We start from the raw sequence: 26,879 nt of genomic DNA on the forward strand, positions 1-26,879 counted from the left end.
CCTTTTAGTTTCATAGTGAGCAGCAAAATCTGTGTTTTAATTTTTCTTATGTAAAACTGACTTTTTTTGGGGAAAGGGAAGCCCCAAAAGCCAGACAGCCCGCGTATTCTCCGCCTATGGGATAGAAAATCACTTATCCCTATAAATATGACTACTTTCTTCCAACACGAGGAATTCAAAAATACTTTACGAAGGACACAAAATTTCCAACAAATGTAGCTACGCAATAAAAATTCTTACAAATTCCATTTTCATTGTATATATATTTATATCATATTTACCAAAAAAGAAAAAGAAAAGAGCAAATAGATATTTTATCATAGTTTTTATTGGTCATTTGGTTTCTATTTATGAGGGGAAAAACCAAAGAAACAGACCAAATTTATGAAAGACTCCACCACTTGGCACGTTTGACTTGTAAGTTATGTTTTGGGTGTTATTTTTTTGTTTTTGGTTTGAAGAAGTGTTTTGAAGTTGCATAAAAATGAAAATATTATGTGTTTTGAGGAGTCTTTTGTCTATACTTGTTTGGTAGTCTTTGACTTGAGAACAAAAAGAAAAGAAACATGTAGAATAAAAAACACTATTGACAAGGCGAAAAGTGCAGGACAAAATCCTCAATTCTCAGCCAGCCGTGCTCTCTCACATAATCAAGTATTAGTTTTAAATTATAACCAACGGAACTCGTGATCGTGAACCGCTTACCCCAAAAAATAATTTAAAACTAGTAAAAAAAGAAAGACTTTAAAATTTAGATAAATTTTTAAAGACAAACATATTCTTTTAATTTTCTCTGTGGGATAAGGGGGGAATAAGGATCATGAAAAATATCTAGTTAGTTATATTGAAAGTGTAATTTATCACCTCAAAAAGTGAAAAGACAAATACCCCTCACATATAACTAATTGAACATTATCTAGTTTAAATGAACTGGAGAGGATCCTGTTCTGGGGAGGGGGGCAGTAGTTGAACACTTTGCTTCTCACGCACAATTCCAAATATTTCCAGGTGAATGGCTTTATTGGGAAAAGTTTAAGACATCTTAATGCAAAGAGAAGAAATAAGGAGAATTGAGAAATTATTCTGAATACGAGAAATGACACAAAATTTGAGCAAATATATACCTAAATTGCCTATCAACAGAGGTTTTAAGTCTCCTTACAACGATGTAAGACAGATCTGTACAGCGGAAACATTTTATCTTTCTTTCTTTCTTTTATTTTTATAAGCTGTACAGCCAACACCTGAAATTGAACTTCCCCACTAGTGATTGATGCTGCAAAACTGAACTTCTGACAGTTCCACTGAGACATGTACAGAAAAGGACCAGGTGATAGATGGCATAATTTTCAAAGTCATCAATGGACATGAAGAGATAGGCTTCCTCTCTCACTGCACCCTTGTTTCGAAGGGCCAGTGGGCATTAGGTTGAATTGCAAAATTATGTTTAAAAGAAAGGTCCTAGCCTGCAATTCATTGAACAAAGTTAATTAAAAAATAACTGAAATAGGTCAGCAATTTTTGGCTAATTATGACTTTCTCTCAACCTCTTCTCTGGACTGGCTTTTCAAGAGCAATTATGATTTTCAGAATTGAGATCAAAACTAAAAAAAAAATATAAAAAAAAAAACTCCATTCCAATATACAAAATCATAACTATGATAGGCTTGGGCAAGAAAATGTTCCAGCCAAGACACAACATCCTGTAAAGGATAAATCTTGTAACAGATTTTTCTTCACACATACTTGAAGTGGTATCTAAACCAGGGAAAAAGGAAACAAAAATGTCGTATGGTATTGATGTCTGTTGGATCCCGCTCATGAGGTGGTAACTTCAGAGGTTTCTTTCTTTGGTTTTGAATTCCCACATTGATAAGAAGAATAGGGAGGTGCAGTAGTCCCTATATTAGAGTGATAATCCCACATCGGTAAAAGTGAAGTAGGGAGGTGTGCCAATTCTGATAGATAAGAGTGGTAGGGTAGCTTTTGTTGCGTGTGAGAATGGGAAGAAAACACTTTGTCTAGTGTGTGAGTTAGTGTTAGAGCACAATTGGGTTTATTGGGATCTTGGATTTCAGTGTGTCAAGTTTAAGAGTTTTATAATTAAAAGTTTGTAATCCATATCTTTGATGGGGGACTTTGCCATGCATCGCGTTAAAAGAAATTTAAAAAGTTTTGAAAGTCAAAAGTCCGCAGATGCAGTGGATGCAGCGATTGCTCTAGAAAATAATGAAGATGATGAAGATGGGGATATTATTATGGTCATAGAAGGAGAGATTCGACTAAAAATTTGTTGGATAGAGACTGGTTGACAGATATACAGGTTGTGATGAAAGTTCTGTTATGTTAGCTAATAACGAGGAGCGTAAAGTTGTGGGAATATACAGAGTAAAATTTAAAATGTTTGATAGGATCGTGAAGGCTTCCAGTACCAATGGACATGTAGTAGAACTTGAAAGGAATTTGATTTCTTTAGGCCAGCTAGATTCTTTGGGTTATGGATGTTATATAAGAGGTGTAGTAAAAGTTAACAAAGGTGCTTTGGTGGTAATGAAATGAGAGAAAGCTTAGAATCTGTATGAGTTAATTGGCGATACAATTAAAGGTAGAGCAAATTGCAGAGTAACGTTTGGTTAAAACACTGAAAAAGAAGTAGTGACAAGATGGAAGAGAGTGGGATTGAAGAAAAGATATTAAAGTGAAGCAAAGTTTGACTTTGTTGACGACTTGGTGGAGCGCCCCTACCCACAGAGGCTCAAAGGGATACCCAAACTGGTGCAAATGGGGACACATCCTCATATGTCGGAGGAGGAAATTTGTTGGGTCCCACACATGAGGTGGTAACTTTAGAGGTTACCTTGTTGGCTTTGAAATTCCACATTGATAAGAAGAATAGTAAGGAGGTGCAGTAGTTCCTAGTTTAGAGTGGTAATCCCACATTAATTAGAATTGGAAGACATAGTTCGTTGCGTGTGAATTGCAAGACATACTTTTGTCTAGTGTGTGAGTTAGTGTGAAAGCACCATTGGCTGTATTAGGGTCTTGAGTTTGAGAGTATTAAATTTGAGAATTTTTTATTAGATAGTTTATAATTCCAACTAGTTGCTAGTGGATTATTTTTGGACACAATTTGCCGAACCATGTTAAACTTTACGTCTTAAGGTGCATACTTTTTTGTTGTTGTGTGTGTTTTTCACAACAAAGTCATCCAAGCATCTATTTTCTGCACAACTCATGCATGTGAATTACTTCTTTATGTATACAGATTAATATCATCTCTTATCAAATGGTTGAAAGTTGACGTATAATGGATTAACATCTCATGTTAATCTGTATATTTGACAAAACCAGGATGCAAAGTATATCTAATAAATTAGATATTTACTGAAATATATCTACCAAATTAAATAATCGCAGGGGACTAATTACAGGCTTAATTACTGGCAAATTAAGCACGACAGCCACAAGCTTTCTGCTTGATGAAAAAATGTTCGTTTTGTTATACTGAACCATTTTCATGGAAGTATTTAGGCTAGATGACAGCAATTGTTTCATTCAAGTATAACCCATCTTCATGCATAGGATCCAATTCATGATCTTTAAGAGATTAGTACACCATTATCTGTAATTTTAGGGTATAATTTCAGGTGTCTCTCTTGTATCCTCTGCACTGGGCAATGCCCTTATCTTTAAATAAAATATTTTCCTTATCCCAAATAATGAAAAAAAATTAAGTACCTGATTATAAAGGTCCACTAATTCCATGGTTGTGACAAAGAGACACTCGGTATAGATGCCTCTAGTCCTTGTTTGCCATGTATAGCAGAATTGAGCACATTGTATTGCTCAGTCACGGAATTATAAATCGCTTGCGAGTATGCATCCTTAGCCTGCAAAAGTGAAAGCCAACTCATTTAAAGTCGATAAAAATTAACCATAAAAATAATGTGCATGAAGTTCTTTGGAAACTAAGAACCTAAACAGGTGAGGCTACCCTCTGAATAAAACATTAATGGAACATAACTTCTCTAAGATTATAAACAAAAAAAAAAAAAAAAGCGGTTATTTATTTTTTGATTTTACTTATCAAAAAAAAAAGATTATTAACAAACCAAATAACTTATGCATACTGTGTCAAAAGCAACTTTAACAATTATGTGTAGTTGATAAAATAAAGCCTGTTTGAAAAATAGCTTTAATCCATTCATGAGGTTTGAAATCCTAATAAGATTAATCTCTTTTGTTATCCTTCTTCTTTACTTGTTACAGCAGTTAAAAGGGGCAATAACTCATCATAAGATTATTTTACATAAATTTAAAACCTCGCTCAAACCATCTCATAGCCATGGAAAAAATGCGTAACATGTCAGAATCTATAACATAGGATGTAATGAAAAGTTGTTACCGATTGGAGTCAATTATGCACTGGTGCAGTCAATATGTTTTAATATTAATACCTAGAACAATGCTATTTGGATAGTCTTGTATACAAAATTCTATCTTGATCCCTCGTTTCCAACCATGGGTAATGTGTTCTATTTACCAGTATAGACATAAAAGCAAGGACGGAAAGCTTTGTGCAAAGGACTTCATACAAATAACATTATCCTAATAGCCTGGTAATTTTTTTATTTGTATATAGCCAGGTAAATTTTGTATTTATGCAAAATAGCTCTCCACTTCCCAAGATACATTATACAAAATTTCAGGAACTAGATATTAAAACATCCAAGTGAAAGACCACCATACTAAATGGAACCAACCTTTTCAGGGTTTCCACAGGCAGCAGCAATTTCAGAGAAGCTGATGCCTGGTGACACTGATAATCCAGCTCCATGAAAGGAGATGACCCTTTCCTCTCCAATTTCTTTTTCTACCTGGAAAAAATTACTATTGTCACAAGAGAGGAAAACAGTTAAAAAGAGAAGACGCCAAGTGAAAAACAAGGCATACCTGGGGTGGAGGGGGCATTATGTCATTGCACAACAATGCTAATGGATATATATGCCCGGGGGCACCAGAATGTTCAGCAAGCCTTCTCATATTGTCCACTGAAGAAGCATCAAAGGGTGCCTGACCCCCTTATATCAGTACCAAAGTTTTAATGACATCTCAAAATGGAGATAAAATATCAAACATTTTTTTTTTTTTTTTTTGGTTAAAGAAAGAACTAACACCTTTGGCTAGATAAAGAACATACTGCACAGAAAGAAATTTTTTCTCCTAACTAATGCCATGTTCAGGAAGTATATCTGTAAAAATTTATCTCAGTAGATACAAATTGCAACCCAAATATCTTCCACAAGCTACTAGTGGTTTCACAATGAAACTATCATTGGAGATGCATTATAAATTAACTCAATACTTCATAAATAATAAAGGTGCAAGAAACAAACAGATGCTGACATACAAAGAAAGAGAGGAGAAGAAAAACTTACTGGAAACCATTCATTTGTGTGAGGATCAGGTCGATCCCTCCCACCACTTGGTGCAATCCATATTAATTGTGATCCACCCCTGTATCAGAAAGCCGCTAAGTGACAGGAGCACAATGGAAGATTTTTCAGAGCTAAAAGAAAACTGCCAAAAATAAAGGTGCGGATCTGTTTTCAAAATCATTTATAAGAGCAGGAATACATTAAACATCTAAGGCACTGAAATAACTGTAGTATTCCCTACTTCTAATCATACAAAATTTTAAAATCAAAGTTGAAGGATCAGTATAAGGTGGGATACTGGGGGAAACAGGAGAAGATTTAGATTTCACCAAGAGATAGTAATCAACAGCTGTGTGAGTGTGTGTGGGTGGAAGCGAATTGCTTGTAGAAACAACAATTCCAGAACTTGTTCGAATAACTTGGAGAAAAATCCAGCATTGCATTTGATAATTTTGTCAAACAACAATTACAAGTAGAAAAATCCACAGAGAGAATTATTTCTAGAGGATTTCCGCTAGAAATAAATCGAATTCACTTCCTCAGATTTCACATTCTCTCTTCTTGAAGTAAATTTGACCAGCATCTCCCATCAACTTTGACTTGAATGTGTTATCAATTAGAAATAAATGCGCATCACAAACTTGAAATATAGAGAGTAAAGCACAGTATTTAAGATCCTAGCATGGAATGCAGTGTGGAAATTGTGATGAAAATATCCAAGTCAAAGACAAGAGCTCCTTGCAAAACCATAAAACAGTTGCATGATAGCCTTCAGCTTATTATTTATTTTATGAAATAAATTAGAATCAAGTAAATACCAAGATTGCCAACATAAACATCCACAATTCCCCATCCTTGATATACAGGCCACAAATACTATCTTTCCAACTAATTTATCAAAAAACCAATACTATCTTTCCAACTAAAATATCAATATTACCATAGTATACCTCAATAATAATCCTCATTTTGAAACACAAGCTGCCTAGATATCATCTAAGACCTTCATCTGCCAATCCACAGGAAAAAAAAAAAAAAAAAATTCTGTTTCTGACCATTTTACCACAAAGTCTCTTTCAAACATTTGTTTTTATATAACTAATATAATGCACAAAAAGGGGCACAAGCCAAAAGCACAAAGCCTCTTTTGGACTTGATTCCTTAGAAAATCCAAGCTGCTACAAATCCGTATGGTAAAAGATCGAGATGTCCCCCTAACTCCCCTCATTAAGTCCTAATTTGAAAAAGATCTGTTCAGTGCTTTAGACTGTTATCATGTACTCTCCAGAGGCATCACCAAACCACATCGAACGCTATATCAATCCCAAAATGAAGTCGAAGGCAAACCAGACAAACTAACACAACAGCCCTATCTTTGTCGTTCATCAGACTTCCAAAGAGGGATTCCACCTATGAAGTTCTACTTATATCATTCAATCTGCCAGCTACTACTCAAATAAATTTTACACAATTCCATCACTCAGATTCAAGGAAAAGGTAAAGAAAAATAGAAAGGCGAAGAGAAAAAAGACCAAGAAAAAAAAAAGGTATAAAATCTAAGGGGGCAATCTGAACGATCAAATGAATAAGGTTTTTTTTTTTTTTTTTTTTTGAAAGAAAAAAAAGTAATTAAGATATTATTAAAAGCGCAAAGCGCAGCCCAATACACAAGTATACAAGAAAAACACCTATTTATAAGGAGAAAAAAGAAGAAGAAAATCATTAAAACTAATCACCAAACGTGCTAAAAACGCAGTTGTCCATAAAAAGAGGAATAAAAAATGACTTAAACTCCTCCAACGTCCTCTCTCGGTTCTCGAAAATTTGGTCGTTTCTTTCCCGTCAAAGGCACCACAAAAGGCAAGAGGGCACTATCTTTCACACTACAACACTCTAGCACGTGGGACAACACAAAGTGACTAAAAAAAGCATTCCATAAGGAACAAGCCACCTCACAATGGATAAGAAGATCCACTGACTTCTCATTTCTATTGCACATGCAGCAACAATCAACAACAATCATGTCACTTCCTAAGGTTATCCATAGTAAGGATCTTTCATAGGGTCGCCGACCAAGTGAAAAACCCCACTCTCAAAGGCACCTTGATTCGCCAAATGCTCTTCCAAGGAAAATGAATGCCATCATTACATGCAAGGACCTTGTAAAAGGAGCTAAGGTCAAATATCCCTTTGTTTGAAGGTGCCCACCAAAGCTTGTCTTCCCCTTTACGTCTCACTTTATAGGAATACAATACACTGAAAAAACAACCCAATAAATCCACCTCTCAATCGTGAGCAGCTCTAGAAAAGCTCACATTCCACTGAAGGAAACCACTAGAAAGATCCTAATGAACTGTGTTAGAAGAGTTAGGGTTTGAGTCATTAGGGTTTTGGGGGTATTTTAGTCTTTATGGTATTTCCTTAATCCTATATAATAGGATGCTTGTATTAGGTTAACATAAGTTGAATAATATAATAGCCTCCGCCTTTTGTGTCTAAAACGTTCATACAAACTATAACATGGTATCAGAGCTTGTTTCGATTCTTTGGTAGTTTAGTTTTCTTCTTGGTGGCAGCACTGCCCGTGTGGGCTAACCCACACGGGCAGTACCTTCAAAGAGCTCCGTAGAGCTGTTTTGCTCTTGTTTTATGGTGATCGGAACTCCTTCCGGTGAGAAAAAAAATATATATATTTTATATGTTTTTGATCTTCTGTGATGCTGGCCGGATGCTTCTGCGGTGGTTTTTTGTCTTGTCTGAAGTGGCCGGAAAAGTTGCAGCGGCCATCGGAAAAAAAAAAAAAATTCCGACGATTTGATGTTTTTGGTGTTGAAACGTTACTGTGTGGCCCTCTATTGATTCTGTAGTTGCTGTTGTTGAAGTGGCCGGAGTGTTCTGTCTTCTCCGGCAAGTTCCGTCGAGCTCTGGCGAGTCTTCGGCAAAGGTCCGGCGAGCCTCCAGTGACTGTTTCTGTTCTGTTTTTCAGTGTTTTTCTTCTGTTTTTAGGTACTGCCGGCCAGTTCTGTGTGTTTCCGGCCAGTTTTGAAGCCCCGACGAAGTTCCGGCATATTTCCAGCCAAGCTCCGGCAAAGTTTTTTGTTTTTCCAGTATCTGTTTTCCTGCGAATCTTGTTGGTTAATGATGTGAAAATTTGTTGTTTGTGATTGATGTATCCGACCGGCCTTGGATTCTCCGGCGAGAACCGATCAAGTGATCGATGCATCTGACCGGCCTTGGTGTTTTACGGCGAGAACCAATCCCAAGATCGATGTATCCGACCAGCCTTGGATTCTCCGGCGAGAACCGATCAAGTGATCGTTGCATCCGACTGGCCTTGGTGTTTTTCGGCGAGAATCGATCAAATGGTTGTTCAAGTTACCAACGAGTTTTCAACCGGCGTTGAAGTTTTATTTAATTAACTTGTGTGGTCTAAGCAGTTCCAGCTTGAGGGGGAGTGTTAGAATATGTTTTCTAGTTGTTTTTCGTTTGCTTGTATCTTCCAAACTGGATTCATATGATGTATATGCTCCAGCTTGAGGGGGAGTGTTAGAAGAGTTAGGGTTTGAGTCATTAGGGTTTTGGGGGTATTTTAGTCTTTATGGTATTTCCCTAATCCTATATAATAGGATGCTTGTATTAGGTTAACATAAGTTGAATAATATAATAGCCTCCGCCTTTTGTGTCTAAAACGTTCATACAAACTATAACAAACTGCAATAGAAGCATCCTTCGTACATGCAATGCTATATAACTCTAGGAATGCTTCCTTAAGGGCCATCTCCCCACGCCATACAGCATCCCAAAATTTTATCTTGAAGCCATTTCCCAGCTCAAATCTAGTATGACTAGAAAACAACCTCCACCCTCTCCTAATATTCTTTTATAGCCCCACCCCATACCAACTCTCTACCATCCTCAAACGAATAAGTAAAAGGATACATGCTAAAATTACCTATGATGGCCAGAAATAAGAAATGACTTTCAATGGTATCCATTCCTCATGTCCACAGGCATCATACATCCAAGACTTCAATCAGACTCACAGAGACAAGCAGAGGTACCTTAAAAGTAAAGCCATTTCCTTCAAACTTCGTGTGTTTGCTTTCTTTTTCATCTCAACAAGCTCAGGATCATCATACATGTGCTTCTTCGAGTACACACAGAGAAGATTCCTAGCAAGATGCAAAAAGGACAATAACATCAAATTCGTTAAAATTTAAACAGGTGTAAAAAGCATAATCACAATATGATGTCATCTGAAAACTTCAGAATCACCTTCCCTTGCTGAAGGGCTTGCAAAGAGGATCTATTAAAACTCTATCCCCTGCTATATAAGTCTGCAGTACGTCAAGTTTGAGTTTGTTATGCTAACATTTCCCAATGCACAGAATAACATTAGTAACTATTGTAGGCTCTGAGTTTGAAGGGTGGAAAAAAGTTTCACCATGCTTTCAGCAATATGTGGGTTTGTTGCTTCAAGCAACAATGCAATGATAGCTGGGTCTGCTTCAGTTTGGTGGTTTGACATCAAGACAATATTGTGACCCTGTAATCAATCATATGAGAAATTATTGCATTAACACAAGTCAATTCTACATCAACAAATAATTGAACATCATAAATTGGCAATTATCAACAATGCTTAAAACCATGAGAAGCACAGATGACAAGCCATTGAACACACAGATAGTTCTATATGATCTTCTATTTCTTCACTCATTACTTGAAAAGGCATATTAATACACACACGCACACACACACACACAAAAAAAAAAAAAAATTCATAAATACAGTACCTTCATATTGCATACCGGAGAAACCTCTGGGCCTTATTACAATCCAAATCTTACATAACTAATGCCCAAAAGCAATTGGGCCAGCTAGCATCAAAGCAAAGTTCTAGCCTTAATTTCTTAGCTTAGAATAGTAAAGGAAGCACATCACAGAAGGATTCTAATTATGAAAGTTCCCCATAAAACTTGTATCAGTTCCTTTGCACAGGGTTAACCCTTAACCCAAAACTAAACCAATCAAGAATGGTTCTCAATTTCGTCACACAACCAACCAATGGACTAGTAGAACCAAACAAAACCAGGCCATGGAAAGATCATATTGGTCCAGTCATCGAAGTAACTTGTCTAAAGGTTTTCATCATCATATGCACTATATGATAATAGCAATAATTTGCCACATAAATTCCCTACTATTTTTTCTAATCATATAATCCCCCCCCCCCCCCCCCCCCTTTTTGCCTATGTTCATTATACATAAGTTATCTAAGACACTTTTTAAAAAAGGAGGTGAATGACATAGACAAAGTTCAAATTCAGAACTTTTACTCTCATACCATGGTCAATCACCGATTATTTCAAAAGCTTAAGCTGGTAGAGAAGGTAAATTTAATCATTTAATTAATATTTTAACACAAGTAACTAGGAGGCAGTTATATTTTTAACTTTATGAAAAGAGATAATAGAACAGACTTCAGCAATTAGCAGCAGCAGAGACAATAAACGAAAGCAAATTGCAATACTGAAAATAGGCACCTTCTGAAGCTTCTCTTCAATTTCATTGAAAAGCGAAATGTTGCCTACATACGAATTTCTGTATCAAAGATTAAAAGTTCAACAATAAGGTAAAACATGAGGGAAGTGACATATCTTGACTGACAGAAAATGAAAGTCTTTCAATTTGCATAGATCACAAAACAGTAGCCACTAGTTTCAGAACTAAATTACACGTAACTTATTCCATTAAAATTCAACTACTAGAAAGCGGGATAAAAGCAGAAGAGTTGAACCAGAAAGAGAGCACTGAACATAGTCTGCAACCATAAAAGATAAGAAGCCAACCAAGTAATAGTCCTTCGATGAAATAGACAATTTGCTCTTTAAAAGAGCACAAGATCTACAGGGAGATTCACTGTTTCCAACCGAATCAATTAGTGTGAAATTGGAAATATCTGACATCCACAAACTACAAAATCACTCTCACAAGTTGTTGAGAAAGATAGAGCCTACTTTTAGTATGAAAACAGGGAGATTCAAATCTCAAAACTACCACCAGCACAATCACAACCAGGCAACACCAGCTTTTTAGTTTCCTTGTGAAATTCTAAGGTAACCAAGAGGGATCTACATGCTTGAATATTGACGTGTGGGTTCTCTAAGCACCCTGGAGATGCCCAAGATCCAACGTGTTTTAAAATCAAAGCTCTTGCAATATCTCTGTAATCTGACACAACACATTGATCAAACAGGACACAGACTTCAATGGTTTGGACTTGGTACCTTGAATATGAATCTCATTATATATAGTAAAAACAGAAATTAGACCAAAATCCAATAAATTTATGAAAAAACGCAACTAAGCTTAGAATCCAACAAAAATCCAGATTCAATTTGAATCTGAATATCTATAATACTACACGTGGATCAATTATCATATACAGAATATTCATGTATAACATATGAAAGCTACTTTCACATCATAGATATGGAGTGCCATTTTCAGTCTAGTTGGGCTGACTTAGGTTATGCCTACACATGTAGTGGACCTATTGGCTTGCTGGAGGGTTATATGGCAGTTCTCAGAGTGTAGCAGTGTGAAAGATGGTGCCTATCATGTCTTTTGTGGTGTCTTTGGCTGAAAAAAAATGATAGAAGTTTTGAGGACTGTGCGAGGACGGTGATGGAACTAAAGTTTTTCTTCCTCAATACTGTTTACCTTTAGACAACTGCGTTAGACTATCCTTATTTGCTTTGCTTTCATATTTTCATGATCTTTTTTCTCTTTCTAGCTAGGTAATTTTCTTGTGTACTTGGTTTGCGCCTTTTGCGCTTTTTAATAATATTTTGATTATTTATCAAAAAATATATATTAATTACATGTTTGTCATGATTAATCTTTTCTATTAAAAAATTCCAGCTATTACAATCCATTTTTCTGTTTGGTATGTCTTTAGTTGTATTGTATTGCTGAAAAAGGATTTGGTATTGAAGCCCCTCTATTTCAGTTTTGGGCAATACAATTTTTAGGCCTTCATGTAAGTATATTACTCTAAGGTGGGTGGCCGGAGGTGGTCAGATGCGTTTAGCAAGGAGATGGTCGATTGAATCCAAGGATTTTGAGATGCTGGTGAAGGATGGGGAAGCTGGGTTAGAGATTAAGGAGAAAAACAAAAGGTTGGTGAGGTCAGTGAAGTTGGTTGGGAAGAAATGAAGCTGTTTGGCTTTTACATATCTTTGAAGAGTTGATTGCAGTGAGGGATTCCAGGGTCTTTCATGATCATTCTAAGCCGGGCTATCCTAGAATATTAGCCCAGAAGTGCTTCAACAATATATGGAAGCTTTTTGGTGATTGAAGAATGTGAGGGGAGGGAGAGGCGCAGGTCAGTCATGGTGCCAGAAGGGAAGAACCAGAAAGGATGGAGTAAGCTTGAGTCTGAGATTCAGATTGCTATTAGATTCTTCCAACCAGTCTTGATGGCTCCAGAAAAGGATGATGTGAAGAAAAGGAGGAGCTTTTCTGAGGTGTTACACGCCATGGTACGTCCGTCGAGGAACTTTAACCATCGCAAGAGTCCCTAAATGTTGTCGGGGAAGCTGGAAAACATGCTGTGCCACAGAAGAAGATGAACGTGAATGTTACTGGTCCAGGGTCAGGTTCGATAGCCATTCTCAAACACCCAGGTGGTATACTTCCGGCGAATGTTAAGGGAAAGGATCCGATTGAAGGGGGATGCATGGAAGAATCAGGGAGGAAGCGATACATGATGGATTTTCCGGCAATTCCTTCGCTGGTGCAATCTGTATCTCCGGTGAAAATCTCTCCGGTGGTTCCTGGATTGTTGGGTAGTGGCAATTTGTCTCATGCAGAGGTGGTGGCGCAAGGACGTGATATACGTGATGCACCTGGTGGGAAGAATAATTCTGACAAGGGACACGTGGAGTTTGGAGGATTCGAATGCGTCAAATTAAGGAACTCTTTGGAAAAGCTTCAGTAGGAGATAAAGGATTGCCTGGAGCACTTGGCGATGGGAAAGTGTGGGCATTGCGTTCGTGGGCTTTCGGACCTTGGGCCTACGCCAATCATCCAAAATGCAATGGAGGATGTTAATACCCAGCCCATGCAGTCGTTGGGTAAGACCCAGAAGGTGGGAGAAGGGAATAAGAGAAGAGGGAGACAAAAAGAAAAAAAGGCCGATGAGGGTGAAAAAAGTTCAAGTGGGCTGGATGACATACAAGAATGGTGATCCAGGAGCTTCATCGTCCACTGCAGGTCATCAAGTAGCAATGTGTCAACCGCCGGTAGGTCCATCGGCGAGGTCTGCCCGGGGCTTATTGGGAAAAGCACCCTCTAAAGGTGAAATGGAGCTGACCGGCAAGAGGGATGGAGTTTTACACTTGGGTCGGCGACAGATAGTGCCGATGGGGAGAGAAACAGTGTCGGAGGTGGAGCTGGGCGATGGCAGAGGCTCCGATGTCCAAGAGGCAAGAAGGATTGCAGTTCTGGCAGAGCATAATGCTCGGAATTTGGTGGTGGGGGATGGGTATGGGTCTCCGGCAGTTCAGGCTAACTGGGCGAAGGTGACAGGGATTGGTTTTGACCTCCCGGCAGTCACTGCTTCCTGGGAAATATTGCCTAGACTGGGAACTCTAACCAGTTCCGAGATTGTGGGAGTTTGTGATAAAATAATAGAAAAAGGGGAATTAATTTCCCCTGGGGCAGAATTGGAGGTTGGGTTGGCAAGAGGTATGGAAGGTTTGGAGGAGGACTGTGTGGGAACTCCTTGGGAAGCCAGGAAAGATATGGACAGGGAACCTACTCAAACCAGTTTGGAGCTATACAATTCTCCAAGTTCTATGGAGAAATCTGCTCCACTTAAGGAAAATTCGGTGGTAGGAATGGAATTAGAGATATTTGAAGTGGAGGATCTTACTCCGATAAGGAGCTGTCCAGCTTCGGGAATTAAGGGGAAACAGGGAGCTCAGCCAACAGATATGGTTTGGAAGCTTGTCAAGGAGTTTAGCCACTTCGTGGGAATTTCATGTGATGGGTATGAAGGGAAATTATTGGAGCTGTTTGCGGATATAATTGCAGAGAATGAAGGAAAGGGGGCAAGTGTGGCATCAAATGCGGGAAAGAAAGGATTGAGGGAACTTAATAATCTGGTAAGTTCTATTAATTATGAAGGTAATTCTAGTCGGGTTAGGGTTAAAGGAAGGGCACAAAGAGATAATCCATGAAGCCAAAGATTATTACTTGGAATTTGAGGGGATTAAACGATGGCAATAAATGTTTGAAGGTGAGAAGTTTGCTTAGACAATGGAAGGGGGACATCGTATGCATTCAAGAGACGAAAATGGAGTATATTTCCAACAAATTTGTGAGAAAATTATGGGGATGTGCTTATGCTGATTGGGTTTTTGTGGCATGAAAAGGAGCTTCGGGTGGAATTTTATTGATGTGGGATAGAGGGGTGGTCACGAAGCTTCAGGATTATGTGGAGGATGATTTTGTATGGGCTCTTGCAGGGGTCTATGGTCCGAACTTCAATCATATTAGACACTGGCTATGAGAGGAGTTGGCTGGTCTTACCAGCTGGTGGAATGTGCTATGGTGTATTGGCGGTGATTTCAACGTGACTCATTTCCTTAGCGAAAGGGCGGAGGGAGCACGTCTCACTCGTGCAATGTCCGATTTCTCGGATTTCATATATGAGCAGGGGCTTATGGATCTCCCATTAGCCGGAGGGACGTTCACTTGGTCGAATTCTTACTCCCGATCTAGGATTGACCATTTCTTAGTCTCTCCAGAATGGGAAATTAAATATCCTGGGTTGATACAGAAAAGGATGCTCAGACTGTGCTCGGATCATTTTCCTATCTTGCTTGATTGTGACAGCATGGTTAGGGGTAAGAGGCCTTTTAAATTTGAGAACATGTGGTTGAAATCTGATGGGTTCGTGGACAAGGTACAGGCTTGGTGGTCGTCTTATAATTTTTCTGGCTCTTCAAGTTTCATCTTGGCTAAAAAGCTCAAGGCGTTAAAGGCGGACATTAAAAGCTGGAACGAGATGGAATTTGGCAATGTGAGTGCTAGGTGCTTAGAAAAAGCGGAGGAGTTGAAGGCTATGGATAGCTTGGAGGAAGAAGGGGAGCTAGATGAAGAAGAGAAGGAAAGAAAAAGGGTGATTACTAGGGAACTGGAGATTGCCATTCTACAAGAGGAAATCAGTTGGAGACAAAAATCCAGGATTTGGTGGCTCAAGGAAGGAGATAAATGTACTAAATTCCTTCATCGAATTGCCAAATCAAATCGGAGATGCAATTCCATTGATTCCATAACCATCAATGGAGCTCCTAACTCCAACCAAGACATCATCAAGGACCATGCGGTGCAATTCTACGAGTCTTTGCTCTCTGAACGTTGCAATTGGAGGCCTAGGGTGGACAATCTTGCGTTTGATATGTTGGAGGCGGACGAGGCCAATCAACTAGAATTTTCCTTTCGAGGAAATGGAGGTTTTGGAGGCGATTAAAGACATGGATAGAGATAAGGCTCCAGGTCCGGATGGTTTCTCCATGGCTTTTTTCCAAGACTGTTGGGAGGTGATAAAGGAAGATATCATGGCGGTATTTTCAGACTTTCATGCTCGTGGTAAGTTCGAAAAAAGTCTCAATGCCACTTTCATTTCCCTTATTCCAAAGGTGCCTGGGGCTACCGAATTTAAGGAATTTCGCCCTATTAGCCTAATAAGCGGAACTTACAAAATTATTGCCAAAGTTCTTGCTAATAGGATGAAGAGGGTGGTGGCAAGGGTGATATCAAAGCCTCAAAATGCTTTCGTGAAGGGTAGGCAAATTATGGATTCGGTTCTTATTGCAAGTGAATGTTTGGATAGCCGGATCAATTCAGGGGAAACGGGGCTGCTTTGTAAACTGGATATGGAGAAGGCTTATGATCACATAAACTGGGACTTTCTATTATATCTTCTTAGGAGATGTGGTTTTAGCGAAAAATGGTGTTCTTGGATTGAGCGTTGTATTTCAACTGCTCGTTTCTCGGTGTTGATTAATGGCACTCCGGTCGGCTTTTTCAGAAGTTCTCAAGGGGTGAGACAAGGGGATCCCTTGTCTCCATTCTTGTTTGTCATAATCATGGAGGCGTTTAGTAGGATGATTGGTGCTGCCATCGATAATGGTTTCATCTCGGGCTTCTCAGTGGGAAATGATCTGTCAGAGAGGATCACCATCTCTCATCTTTTATTTGCAGACGATATGCTGGTTTTCTGTGGGGCGAATCTTGATCAAATCCGCTCCATTAAAGCACTTCTTATTTGCTTTGAAGCCGTTTCTGGTCTAAAGGTGAATATGGCGAAATCAGCTTTGATCCGGTAGGTGAGGCGGAAAATGTGGGAGAATTGGCTGGGATTTTGGGTTGTGGTTTAGCTTATCTTCCTTTGAAGTATTTGGGACTTCCCTTGGGCGCTTGTTTCAAGGCCAAAAACATTTGGGATGACACTTTGGAGAAGGTTGAGCGGAGGTTGGCTAGTTGGAAAAGGTTGTATCTATCCAAGGGAGGAAGGGTCACTTTGATTAAGAGCACACTTTCCAATCTTCCTACTTATTTATTATCCCTCTTTCCTTTACCTGTTTCTGTGGCCAAGCGAATAGAGAAGCTCCAACGTGATTTTCTTTGGGGTGGCTTAAACGAAGAATTCAAGTATCACTTGGTTAGTTGGGAAAAGGTATGCTTTCCCATCTGTAAAGGTGGCCTAGGGATCAGGAAGCTAAGAGTTTTCAATCAAGCCTTATTAGGGAAGTGGCTATGGCGTTACGCGCATGAGAGAGAGGCTTGGTGGAGAATTGTGGTGGATGCCAAGTTTGGTTCTGCATGGGGTGGATGGCATTCCGTTGACAATCCCGGGCCTCATGGGGTGGGCCTTTGGAGGCATATTAGGAGAGGGTGGCGAGTGTTTTCTAAATATATTAAATACGACCCAGGAGACGAATCTCAAATCAGATTTTGGGATGATGTATGGTGCGGGGAAATGATTCTTAAGGAAGCTTATCCAGGCCTATATAGCATAGCTAATGCAAAAGACGCATCCATTTCCGATAACTTGGAGATTATGTGTGGAACTCGTCAATGGAATGTTAGCTTCCTTCAATCGATTCATGATTGGGAATTGGAAGTACTAGCCTCATTCTATACTACGCTATATTCTCACAAGTGGAGTAGGGGAGGGGCGGACAAAATTTGGTGGATCCCATCGAGAAAAGGGAAGTTCGATGTTAAATCATTCTACAATATCCTGGTAAGCAGAGAAGCGAGTTCGTTTCCTTGGAAGAGCATATGGCGCACCAAGGCACCCTCGAGAGTGGCTTTCTTTACTTGGACGGCGGTGTTAGAAAACGTTCTCACAATTGATAATCTCAGGAAAAGGAATATTATCGTGATCAATAGATGTTGCTTATGCAAAATTGATGGGGAGACTATTGATCATCTTTTCCTTCACTGTGAGATTGCTCGTTCCTTATGGCAGGTCATCTTTAGTCGTTTTGGGTTGTATTGGGTCATGCCTAGCAAGGTGGCGGGGCTTGTTTGCTTGTTGGTGGGCGGGAGGTCACTCTAGGTGTGCTGTTGTCTGGAAAATGGTCCCTCTATGCATTATGTGGTGCCTTTGGTTAGAAAGGAACGAAAGGTGCTTTGAGGATTCAAAGAGATCATTGAAGGAACTCACGGCCTTCTTTTTCCATACGCTTTACACTTGGACAGCTGCTTGGCTCGCTCCTATAGTTATTAGCTATCTTGATTTCCTTGTTCTTTTCTCTTCTTCTAGCTAGTCGTTTCCCTTGTATACTCCGTGTGTACTAGGGTTACGCCCCTCTGCGCTTTTGATATATAAACATTACTTATCAAAAAAAAAAAAAAAAATTCTATTAAGTTCAGGTCATAATAGTTTAGAATCTGCCTTCTTCCGAATTCAATCAGTTCATTATTGAAAATCCTAAGAATCAGATGCAAACCTGAACCATTGGATGATTCAGTATGGTCAGCAAATGTTTGTTAGATTGATTTCAAAATTAAGGTCTCTAGACCAAACATGAAGCCTTTTCAGTTCAAGAATAAGTGAATGTGGTAGTTAGGTTGCTCAATTTTTTGCTTTTTCTTTTAATTTTTAGATTTTAAAGATTTTTTTTTTTTTTCAAATATTTGTTCAGGTCAAGGGTGTTTTGCCAATTTCATTTACTTGTAGAGATGGGCCATAGTTGAGGGCTGTGGGTATTACTTTATAGTTAGCATAGCCTTCAGCTTAATCTACACTTATAAATCGTACACCCATTGAGAAAATTCACAAGTCTTTGTATGAATGCCGCAGCAAAGACAGATTTGTGCAGCAGCTCACCCTCAATGATAGTGCTATCCATTTGAAGATAAATAATGTTTACTTATTTCGTAATAATAAACTCTTCAGCTTGGTGGATGACAAAAGGAAATACTTTACAGGCTGCTAATAAGTAATAACTTATTTCAGGCAGTTTTATATAGACTAAATCAATATCTCTCAAAAAACCAGATGAAGATGAAGTACATAAAAGTTGTCACCTCACCTGAAATCAACTAAAGGACGGATATAACTTTGACCAAACATATAGTAGTCAAAAGGCTCTCGCAGTGCTTTGTGATATGGTGAAAAGACAAAAGGATCCTGAAAATTTACTGTAATATAAGATTCATAAAGCTGATAACTAATATCCAATATCTGCAGAGATGCACATACTCTAGAAGCTATAAGGACATAATGATAGAGTGAAGATAATTAAACATTACCTCAACATCAAAGAATACACGATCAAATACAACAGCCATATTTGACAACACTATTTCATCAGCCCTTGGATTTCCACTTTGGAAAACCTGACACATGACAGCGAGCAAATTATTATTAGTATTATTTTGGTAAGTTATACACCCGGTGAGTCTTGAACCCACAACTTCACCTGGCACATGTTCTTACAAGGGGAGAAGGCGTTATTTGAATTAGAACTCACCAATACAGCATGCAAAATAAAAATTATGGAAGGTAGATACATGCCAAAAAGATAAAAAGAATCATTATATTGAATTGCAGGACAACACCCTAAATGAGCAGAAATTGTTTGCTGTCCTCATAAAGGAAATCCGAAAAATAATCCCACACTACTTTCCAAGTTCTCCAGTGTTCATAAGTTTAAGTAATAAAGTACAAAACCAAAATACAATTTTACCTAGAAATAGCATCCTGAGTGCAATAAAATAAAATAAAAAAATTGTCAACAATCATTAGTACAGTGGTCAAGGTCTCATGAAGGTAAAGCAACCAAAAAAAAAAAAAAAAATTGACAATTTACAGTATAGATGTAGCATTATGGAAGCTTCAACTATGAAGCTTATCATAAATTATCCTAAAATAATTATATATGAAGACCGATCATATAAAAATGCTGATCTTGGCCTTTTACCATCATTAGTTATAGCAGAAATGCTAATCATAACTTGTGACGTAAAAGATGGAAGTGAACTATTGATGCTAACATAGAAATCAACAAGCCAACCAAAATACGTGTCAATCATACATGCCATAAACAATGAAATTACAATGACCAACAGTAGGAGATAGAAGGAGGAAAGGCATTTAGGTTCAGGAATGCAATATGAAAACCCAACAAATGAGTAAGTTTAAATAATGAAGCATGGGGAGAACTTCTGACAAATTTAAAGGTATACAAAATCTACATATATGAGATCACAAATTACCATGACTCAAGATGCATAGGACCAAAGCAAAGGTCTTTTGATAGCTCATGTGATTTTCTATCTAACAAGGGCAAGATTTCATGATACAGATAGTCAGATTTGCTTTAGAAAGTCAACAAATAGATTCATTAGTTCTCAAATCAGTTATTCATATTATGTCTAAGTCCCATAGTCATTAGGAGTGGTGTAATGATAAAGTAGAAATTGGGTTTAGGTTTTTATTAAGAACTAACTGAATTTCAAGTAAAAAAAAAAAATTGTTATTTTTATTCGAATATTAATTAAATGATTCAATTCATATGTTTCTGTCAATTTAAGCTTTTGTAATAAATAGTGATTTAATATGATATCAGAGCAAAGATCCTGATTTTGAACTATGCTTCACTTCCCATTTCAATTTAATATTTCAAGCGTTAAACTTCACTTATTAAGGAAGAGTTTGAACCCACACGTAATTGGAGTAATATAATTAAATGCTTAAATTCAATATTTCCTACCAGCCTAAACTTTTGAAATCACTAGTGATTTGACAATTTTAAATCTTAAACTTGTTGCATAATCTTTAGATATTTTGCATTATTTTTACCTTAATGGTATTTAAAAAGTATCTCACTTACAGATTCTTTATATGCAAAACTGAAAAATTGTACACATTAATGTTTGTGTATTTTACTTACAGGTAAAAGAAAATGAAAATATCAATGGATCTTGAATAAATATGAATATATGCTGTAAAGCATGAGTTTAGGAAGCTTTATTTACTGCTTTTTTATAATTGTGGTACAATACTTCCATCCCTGAAGCAACATTTGAAGGCAGCCTTCCCTCTTCTCTTTCCTTCCTGATTCCAGCCAGCAGCTCTGCAGATAAATTTTTAACATCATACACATAAAAGAGAAGACAACACCTTCAAAAAAAGAAAAAAGAAAAAGAGACCAGTATGTTTAGAAAAGAAAAACGAGAACATCTAACATCCACTTCATCATCCATTAACAATAGGATTTGAAAATGTTTCTATGAGCTCAAGCCAGCTCATCTCCTGGCCATTAAGCATCTGGCTATTGCCTTCTAAGCAAATCTACTAAATCAAGCACAAAGGAGCTGCATTCCAAGCTGCTGGAGTACATTTTCTACCAAATATCTCATGCCAGCCAGAAAAGAGCTCATTGTCTGGGCTAGCGATGAGCACAAAAGACAAAAATAAGGTATGATTTAAGGATTCACAAGTTTCTTAAAAGCAAAAACAATTTTCATCAACAAAGCTGCATTTAACAAGGATGTCGCAACCATCTAAAACTATTGCATTATCATATGTATAACTCACTCTACACCAAACAGATTAAGAATGGTACTCCCTAATTCCCTTGCTACTTCACAATGAATCAGTAAGTGATCAATGGACTCCCCACTCTTCTTGCACATGCAACACCACTCAACCACCACAACATTCTTCTTTCTCAAATTATCAAGCGTCAATATTTTCCTTAATATTGCTGTCCACACAAAAAAGCCACCCGTGACAGAGCCTCGACTCTCCATATACTCTTCCAAGGAAAAGAGGATCCACTTTGGCTAGTTAATACTTGATAAAACGACTTCATTTCAACCTTACTCCTTTTGGAAGGACTCCATCCTATTCTATCCTCCTAAACCACCCAATTGGGAGACACCATTTTTGGATTACCTTGTTCTTCGCCCAATGCCCCTGGATGGATTGGCAGTGGTTCACTCCCCACAAACTCCTCCCCCACAATATTCACCACTACCAATGGGTGTTTAGTCATATCCTGACATAATTGTAACAATTCGTAATTCAAGTCAATACAATTTAACTCATAATCTTGCAGGTCCTGTATTGGCTAACCCCCTAAGCTTCCTTCTCCCTGTTTATACTCCACAACTACGAAAGCATCTCCCGAAAACCCCCTAGACCGAGACCCACTAACCCCTTCTCCAGCATCACATACCCAAATAATACTCAGTTCCCTCCCACCAATTTCCTCTAGTGAACAGAATTCTTCCTTCTGACCTGATGAACACCCTGTTTTCGACCCCACTTTACCGCACCCATTCAACCTAAGGTAAAGCACAATTTGATATATTCATGTGTCTACCAAATAGGAATTTAATACATCTGAATTCAGTTTCACTTTTACTTTCTCCAATTTTCTGAAAGTAGTAATTCTGAAGAATTTGCATCATCTTGTTTATTAAAGAAGTATGGTGCATCATATAGGGGCCCACCAACTTGAGTATAGTACCGTGTTTAATATTAAGCGGGATATTGACAACTAATATCATCATGACAAATTTTGGAAGAAATAATGGACAGAACGGGTACGAGCTTGACAACATACATGATAACAATTAACTACCATCTTTTATGATGAAAGCAAGTGCATTATTCAGTAAAAATTCTAGAAAGTATTAGGAAATACCCCCATAAATTATGCCAATTTTTTTTGTCTCATGATTTACATAACCCCATAATTTTTTTATTTTTTATTTATTCTGATTATTCACATTGCCATAATTGTTTTTAGATAAGTAATTCACACTGCCATAATAGTTTACTCATGGCTGTAAATCAATCAGTTAATCATCTCTATTATCATTTAAGACTAGCATAATACTTCACCAAAGAAGTTCAATCAGCAATATCACCAATATCCAACTCTTTCGTAAAGTAAACTTATTCCCTTTGAAGCCTAAATTGTCATTAAGTACATATGTTAAATACCTTTCATTAAAGCATGATCCAAAACACCAATAATAACAATTATATGCAGGATAACACTAAGATGCTAGAAGATTCAATATATTCATACATTTAAGTGGCTGAAAATCCTAAGAGTTATGATATGAGTATAATATCCAACCACTATGACTAGCTAACAATTTTACATCATAGAAGATCAGGGCCTTGTCCCTAAGAGATAGCTCAATCGGCTGGGACCACGCTTAATGAAGCGAAAGTCACTAGTTCAAATTCTCCTCCCCCCTATTGTGTGGACGTGTCAAAAAAAAAAAGATCAAGGCCTTCTAAAAGTTCCTTTATTAGTTATCAAGCGGATACACTTACAGACTTATTTAATCTATTGCATGATGATGATGATGGTGATTTGGAAAGATGAAATTTCTCTTCATTACCAAATATAGGTCTCTTCTAAAAATTCACCAATGGCCTATCATGAGTGTTGGCTAATTGCGAACAAGCACAACTCAGAATAATAAAATCAACAAGCTTCCAATCATGTCCATATGAACCTTTCCTCCGCCTATTTCTTCTCAGTTTTCTATCCTTCATCTGATGATCGCAAAATGCTATCTTCGGAGGATTCGGAGAGATCTTTGGAGGAACTCATAGCTTTCTTCTTTTACACGCTTTTCACTTGGACATCAGCTTGGCTTGCCCCTTTAGTGATTAACTATCTTGATTTTCTTGTTCTTTTCTCTTCTCCTAATTAGGTGTTTTCTCTTGTATACTCCTTGTATACTTGGGTTGCGCCCCTCTGCGCTTTTGATATAAACATTACTTATCAAAAAAAAAGTCCATTGAAAGACATTGGTTGTGGATTTGGCTAGCCTGCAATCATGAGCCAAACCGTAGAGAAAATCTTGCTTCATGAACCGCTCCCATCATTATTACTAAATCCTATCCTCTTAATCCTACTATTTTTACTCTTTATTTGTGTAACCTGTGCTCATGGGAAAATTAATTAGTTCTCATTTTTACAAGTAGATTCTGAAAACTCTAATTTACTTTCCATGTGAGCACATGTCAGACAAAGAAAGAGAAAATTAAAAAAGATTCAGCGCCTATTTTCAGAGCTTGAACTTTTCAAAAGTTGCAGCTTTTTTTAGAAGCAATCCTTGAGCTGTTTTTCAAATGCTACCTAAACCCTAAGACAAAGAAAGAGAAAATTAAAAAAGATTCAGGGCCTATTTTCAGAGCTTGAACTTTTCAAAAGTTGCAGCTTTTTTAAGAAGCAATCCTTGAGCTGTTTTTCAAATGCTACCTAAAAAGGCCAAGGCACTTCATCAAATTGGCAAAAAGCTAAAACATCCTTGGGTTACCAAAAAGTCTTCTGCATAGCAAATCAGATACATGCCCAAACAAGTTATGTCAGGTCAAATTAAATAACAGTATTTGTCCTGAATAATGCTATTATATTATAATCTAAGCTATAAATACTCTAGTAGTTCATCTCTGCATTTCCCTGACATCCACTACAATATAGCAAGGTTTGCATATCACCAACCTATTTTAAGTTTCATAGATTCCTCATATCTAAATTTCAATTTAGAATAATATTACAAAACCTTAAAGAATAGAATTATTTAGATCTGCGATGACAATAAGCAATAATACGCAATACGACAAAGTGTTTGACTCATTAAGGCATTAAATATGCTAATCAAAAAAATTTAAAGCATTTAAATATAGCAATTCCATCCCTTCAAAGAACCACGTGTAGAATTCCTGCCCTCCGAGATCCACGCAGAATATTGTCTTGCAAAGGGAAATTTGTTCCCTTTGGAAATACTCGGGAAAAAAAATTCCATTTCGAATCTCACACCCTCTCTGAAGCCCACGCATGCGACAAGTAAAATACAAGCCAAATCTAATAAACCAATTACTCATACAACGTGAAACCAATGACTCATACAACGTCCCTCTTACCCTGACAGCTTCAGTCAAACAACAGACTAACAACTCCCTTGTTCTCTCTCTGCCCGAGTAAAATCCATGTGGAATACAAAACCATGGACTCAAATAATTTTCCCTGTTATAATTACAGTTTCAATGATTCAAATAATGTCCCCTTGTCACCAGATCACCACCACAGAGAACTACAGAATTAAGTGATCAAGGGGTGGTTGAGATCAATGCTAATCTTGTTTATACTTAGAAGTAATAAAAAATATATTGCAGAAAGCACAAAAGGGGGCATAAATCTATTAAGCAGGATTTAGACAAAAGGTAATCGTGTTTATTTTGAGAAGTTTGGTATTGGATTTACAAAGATTTTGATAGGATAAGACTATCTAGGATTTTTTTAACCAAAAAAGGAGGAAAAGCATCATAAATTTAACAGAGACACACCTCATAGGCGGATTGTGAGCCCCAAAAAGCTAGTTCTTTTTTTCTTTTTTGGGTGTTTTAATGCACCATAACTATTAGATTTAGAATCATCTCATGAAATCAATAAACAAAGGAGCAACGACATGAGTCTTCACACAAAATCTATACATCTTTTCTTAACATATTCATGATTTGCATGTTCCGTGTGGAGATCGAGTAAAGATAATATGTAGACAGGAAAAATTACTAAATAAGGATTCTCAAATTCATCATCATTACGAACCACAGAAACGAGAATCTTCACATCAAGATAAATACTTGCCTAAAACAATATTCAGCTTATTAAGGTGAGTCTCTCTTAGCTTTTGTAAGCCAAAAGAGTGAAAGTATGACTCAGCAAACAATTCAGAATCTATGTTATTTAGGAAGCAAATAAAATATATTCCTTAAGAGTCAAGATATATAATCCTCTTCCTTCTCTTCGCTAGTCTCACTCGACAGAGAAATAACATCCAGAACTCAAAATGCACCCAAAAAAGAAATCGAATGAAGAAAACAACAACCAATGATTAATAAAATCACCATATTTAACATGCAAAGCAAGACGTGCACTAAAATCGGGAGAGTGAGATAGAGAGCGAGAGAGAGTTAAAACAAATCTAAAAATCTGAATTTCAAAAGTCTGCTATTACGCCGAAAAACACCAAAGAACAGAAAAAAGAGTCTCAAGTTAACTGATCCTCATGCAACAATTAGGCTCACTTGACGTAGTTTTCTATTCAAATTAGAGGATCCAAATTTGAATCAAAAAGAAAAATACTTCCTCCTTATTATTTGCTTTGTTCTTAATTTCCACACCATCACAGAGTTACTTTATCACAACGGAAAATCTCACTTTTCCACTTCACCATCTCCACATTTTCTCAGAAAAGAAAATTAGCAAACAAAAGTTAATGCAGCAAAAGATTCAACACAAGAAGCACGATTTTCTCATCCTCTCCCCTCAACATTTTCTCACAAAAAGTCACACAACAAACACCGAAACCGAACCTTCTTCGGTGCTCGCATCAAGAAAGATGCGCGAGTGGCTTCTCTCTCCGCCGGAACACGCCACATTTTCCTCAGCGGAGTCCTTGTCCTGAACCATCTCCGCCATGGCTCTCACCTTCACCGAGCGAATAGGACACGGAAAAACCGGCCCCCGCGCACCGAATCGCACAGAGACCGAGCAAAGCCTAGATGAAGAAGAAGACGACGACGACGACGACGATAAAAACGAAAGCGAAACCCTAGGCGTTGATGTGAAGAATGTGGACGAAGGCGTGGCGGATAGGATAAACATATTACTCTAAGGCTTTGATTCGGTCTCTTTGATTTCTAAAAGTCTAGAGAGAGAGGTGTGGATGAGACTGAGTTGAGAGACTGAGACGAAGAGTGAGAGAGGGAGGGTAGGGGATTGGCGGGCGCACGTGCTTTTTATCGCTGGGAAGAAACGACGTCGTGGAGGGGATGAGGGGCTGGGGCGGACTCTGAAGGTGGTTTGGGATTGG

At 37.8% G+C, this 26,879-nt stretch overlaps 1 protein-coding gene across 2 annotated transcripts; it reads right to left on the reverse strand.

Moving 5' to 3' along the window:
- Nucleotides 1-1,056: 1,056 nt before the first annotated feature.
- Nucleotides 1,057-26,844, reverse strand: ATS1 (phospholipid/glycerol acyltransferase family protein). 2 transcript variants are annotated; one of them, XM_059584803.2, is made up of 13 exons: nt 26,380-26,843; nt 21,006-21,103; nt 19,278-19,364; nt 19,058-19,155; nt 10,985-11,042; nt 9,883-9,984; nt 9,714-9,775; nt 9,500-9,610; nt 5,439-5,517; nt 4,954-5,073; nt 4,764-4,877; nt 3,739-3,890; nt 1,057-1,466 (listed from the first exon to the last, which is right to left on the reverse strand). In XM_059584803.2, exons 1-12 carry the CDS (start codon nt 26,669-26,671, stop codon nt 3,756-3,758), a joined length of 1,356 nt encoding a protein of 451 aa, XP_059440786.1. In that variant the 5' UTR covers nt 26,672-26,843; the 3' UTR covers nt 1,057-1,466; nt 3,739-3,755. The 2 variants fall into 2 exon arrangements, with proteins under 2 accessions (XP_059440786.1, XP_059440787.1); XM_059584804.2 differs by lacking the exon at nt 1,057-1,466 and adding an exon at nt 1,478-1,901 and having other exon boundaries at nt 26,380-26,844.
- Between the last annotated feature and the right edge of the window lie 35 nt (nt 26,845-26,879).

The sequence above is a fragment of the Corylus avellana genome, chromosome 3 (assembly GCF_965113065.1).
Source record: "Corylus avellana chromosome 3, dhCorAvel1.hap1.2, whole genome shotgun sequence".
Classification (NCBI taxonomy): domain Eukaryota; kingdom Viridiplantae; phylum Streptophyta; class Magnoliopsida; order Fagales; family Betulaceae; genus Corylus; species Corylus avellana.

Excerpts from the sequence above, each read along its gene's own strand:
- ATS1 (XM_059584803.2), bottom strand. The coding sequence starts at position 26,671 with ATGTTTATCCTATCCGCCACGCCTTCGTCCACATTCTTCACATCAACG. Across the intron at positions 21,104-26,379 it reads TGATGCGAGCACCGAAGAAG|AGCTGCTGGCTGGAATCAGG; the intron begins GTTCGGTTTCGG and ends ATTTATCTGCAG. Across the intron at positions 5,518-9,499 it reads GAAATGGCTTTACTTTTAAG|GGGTGGATCACAATTAATAT; the intron begins GTACCTCTGCTT and ends TTTCTGATACAG.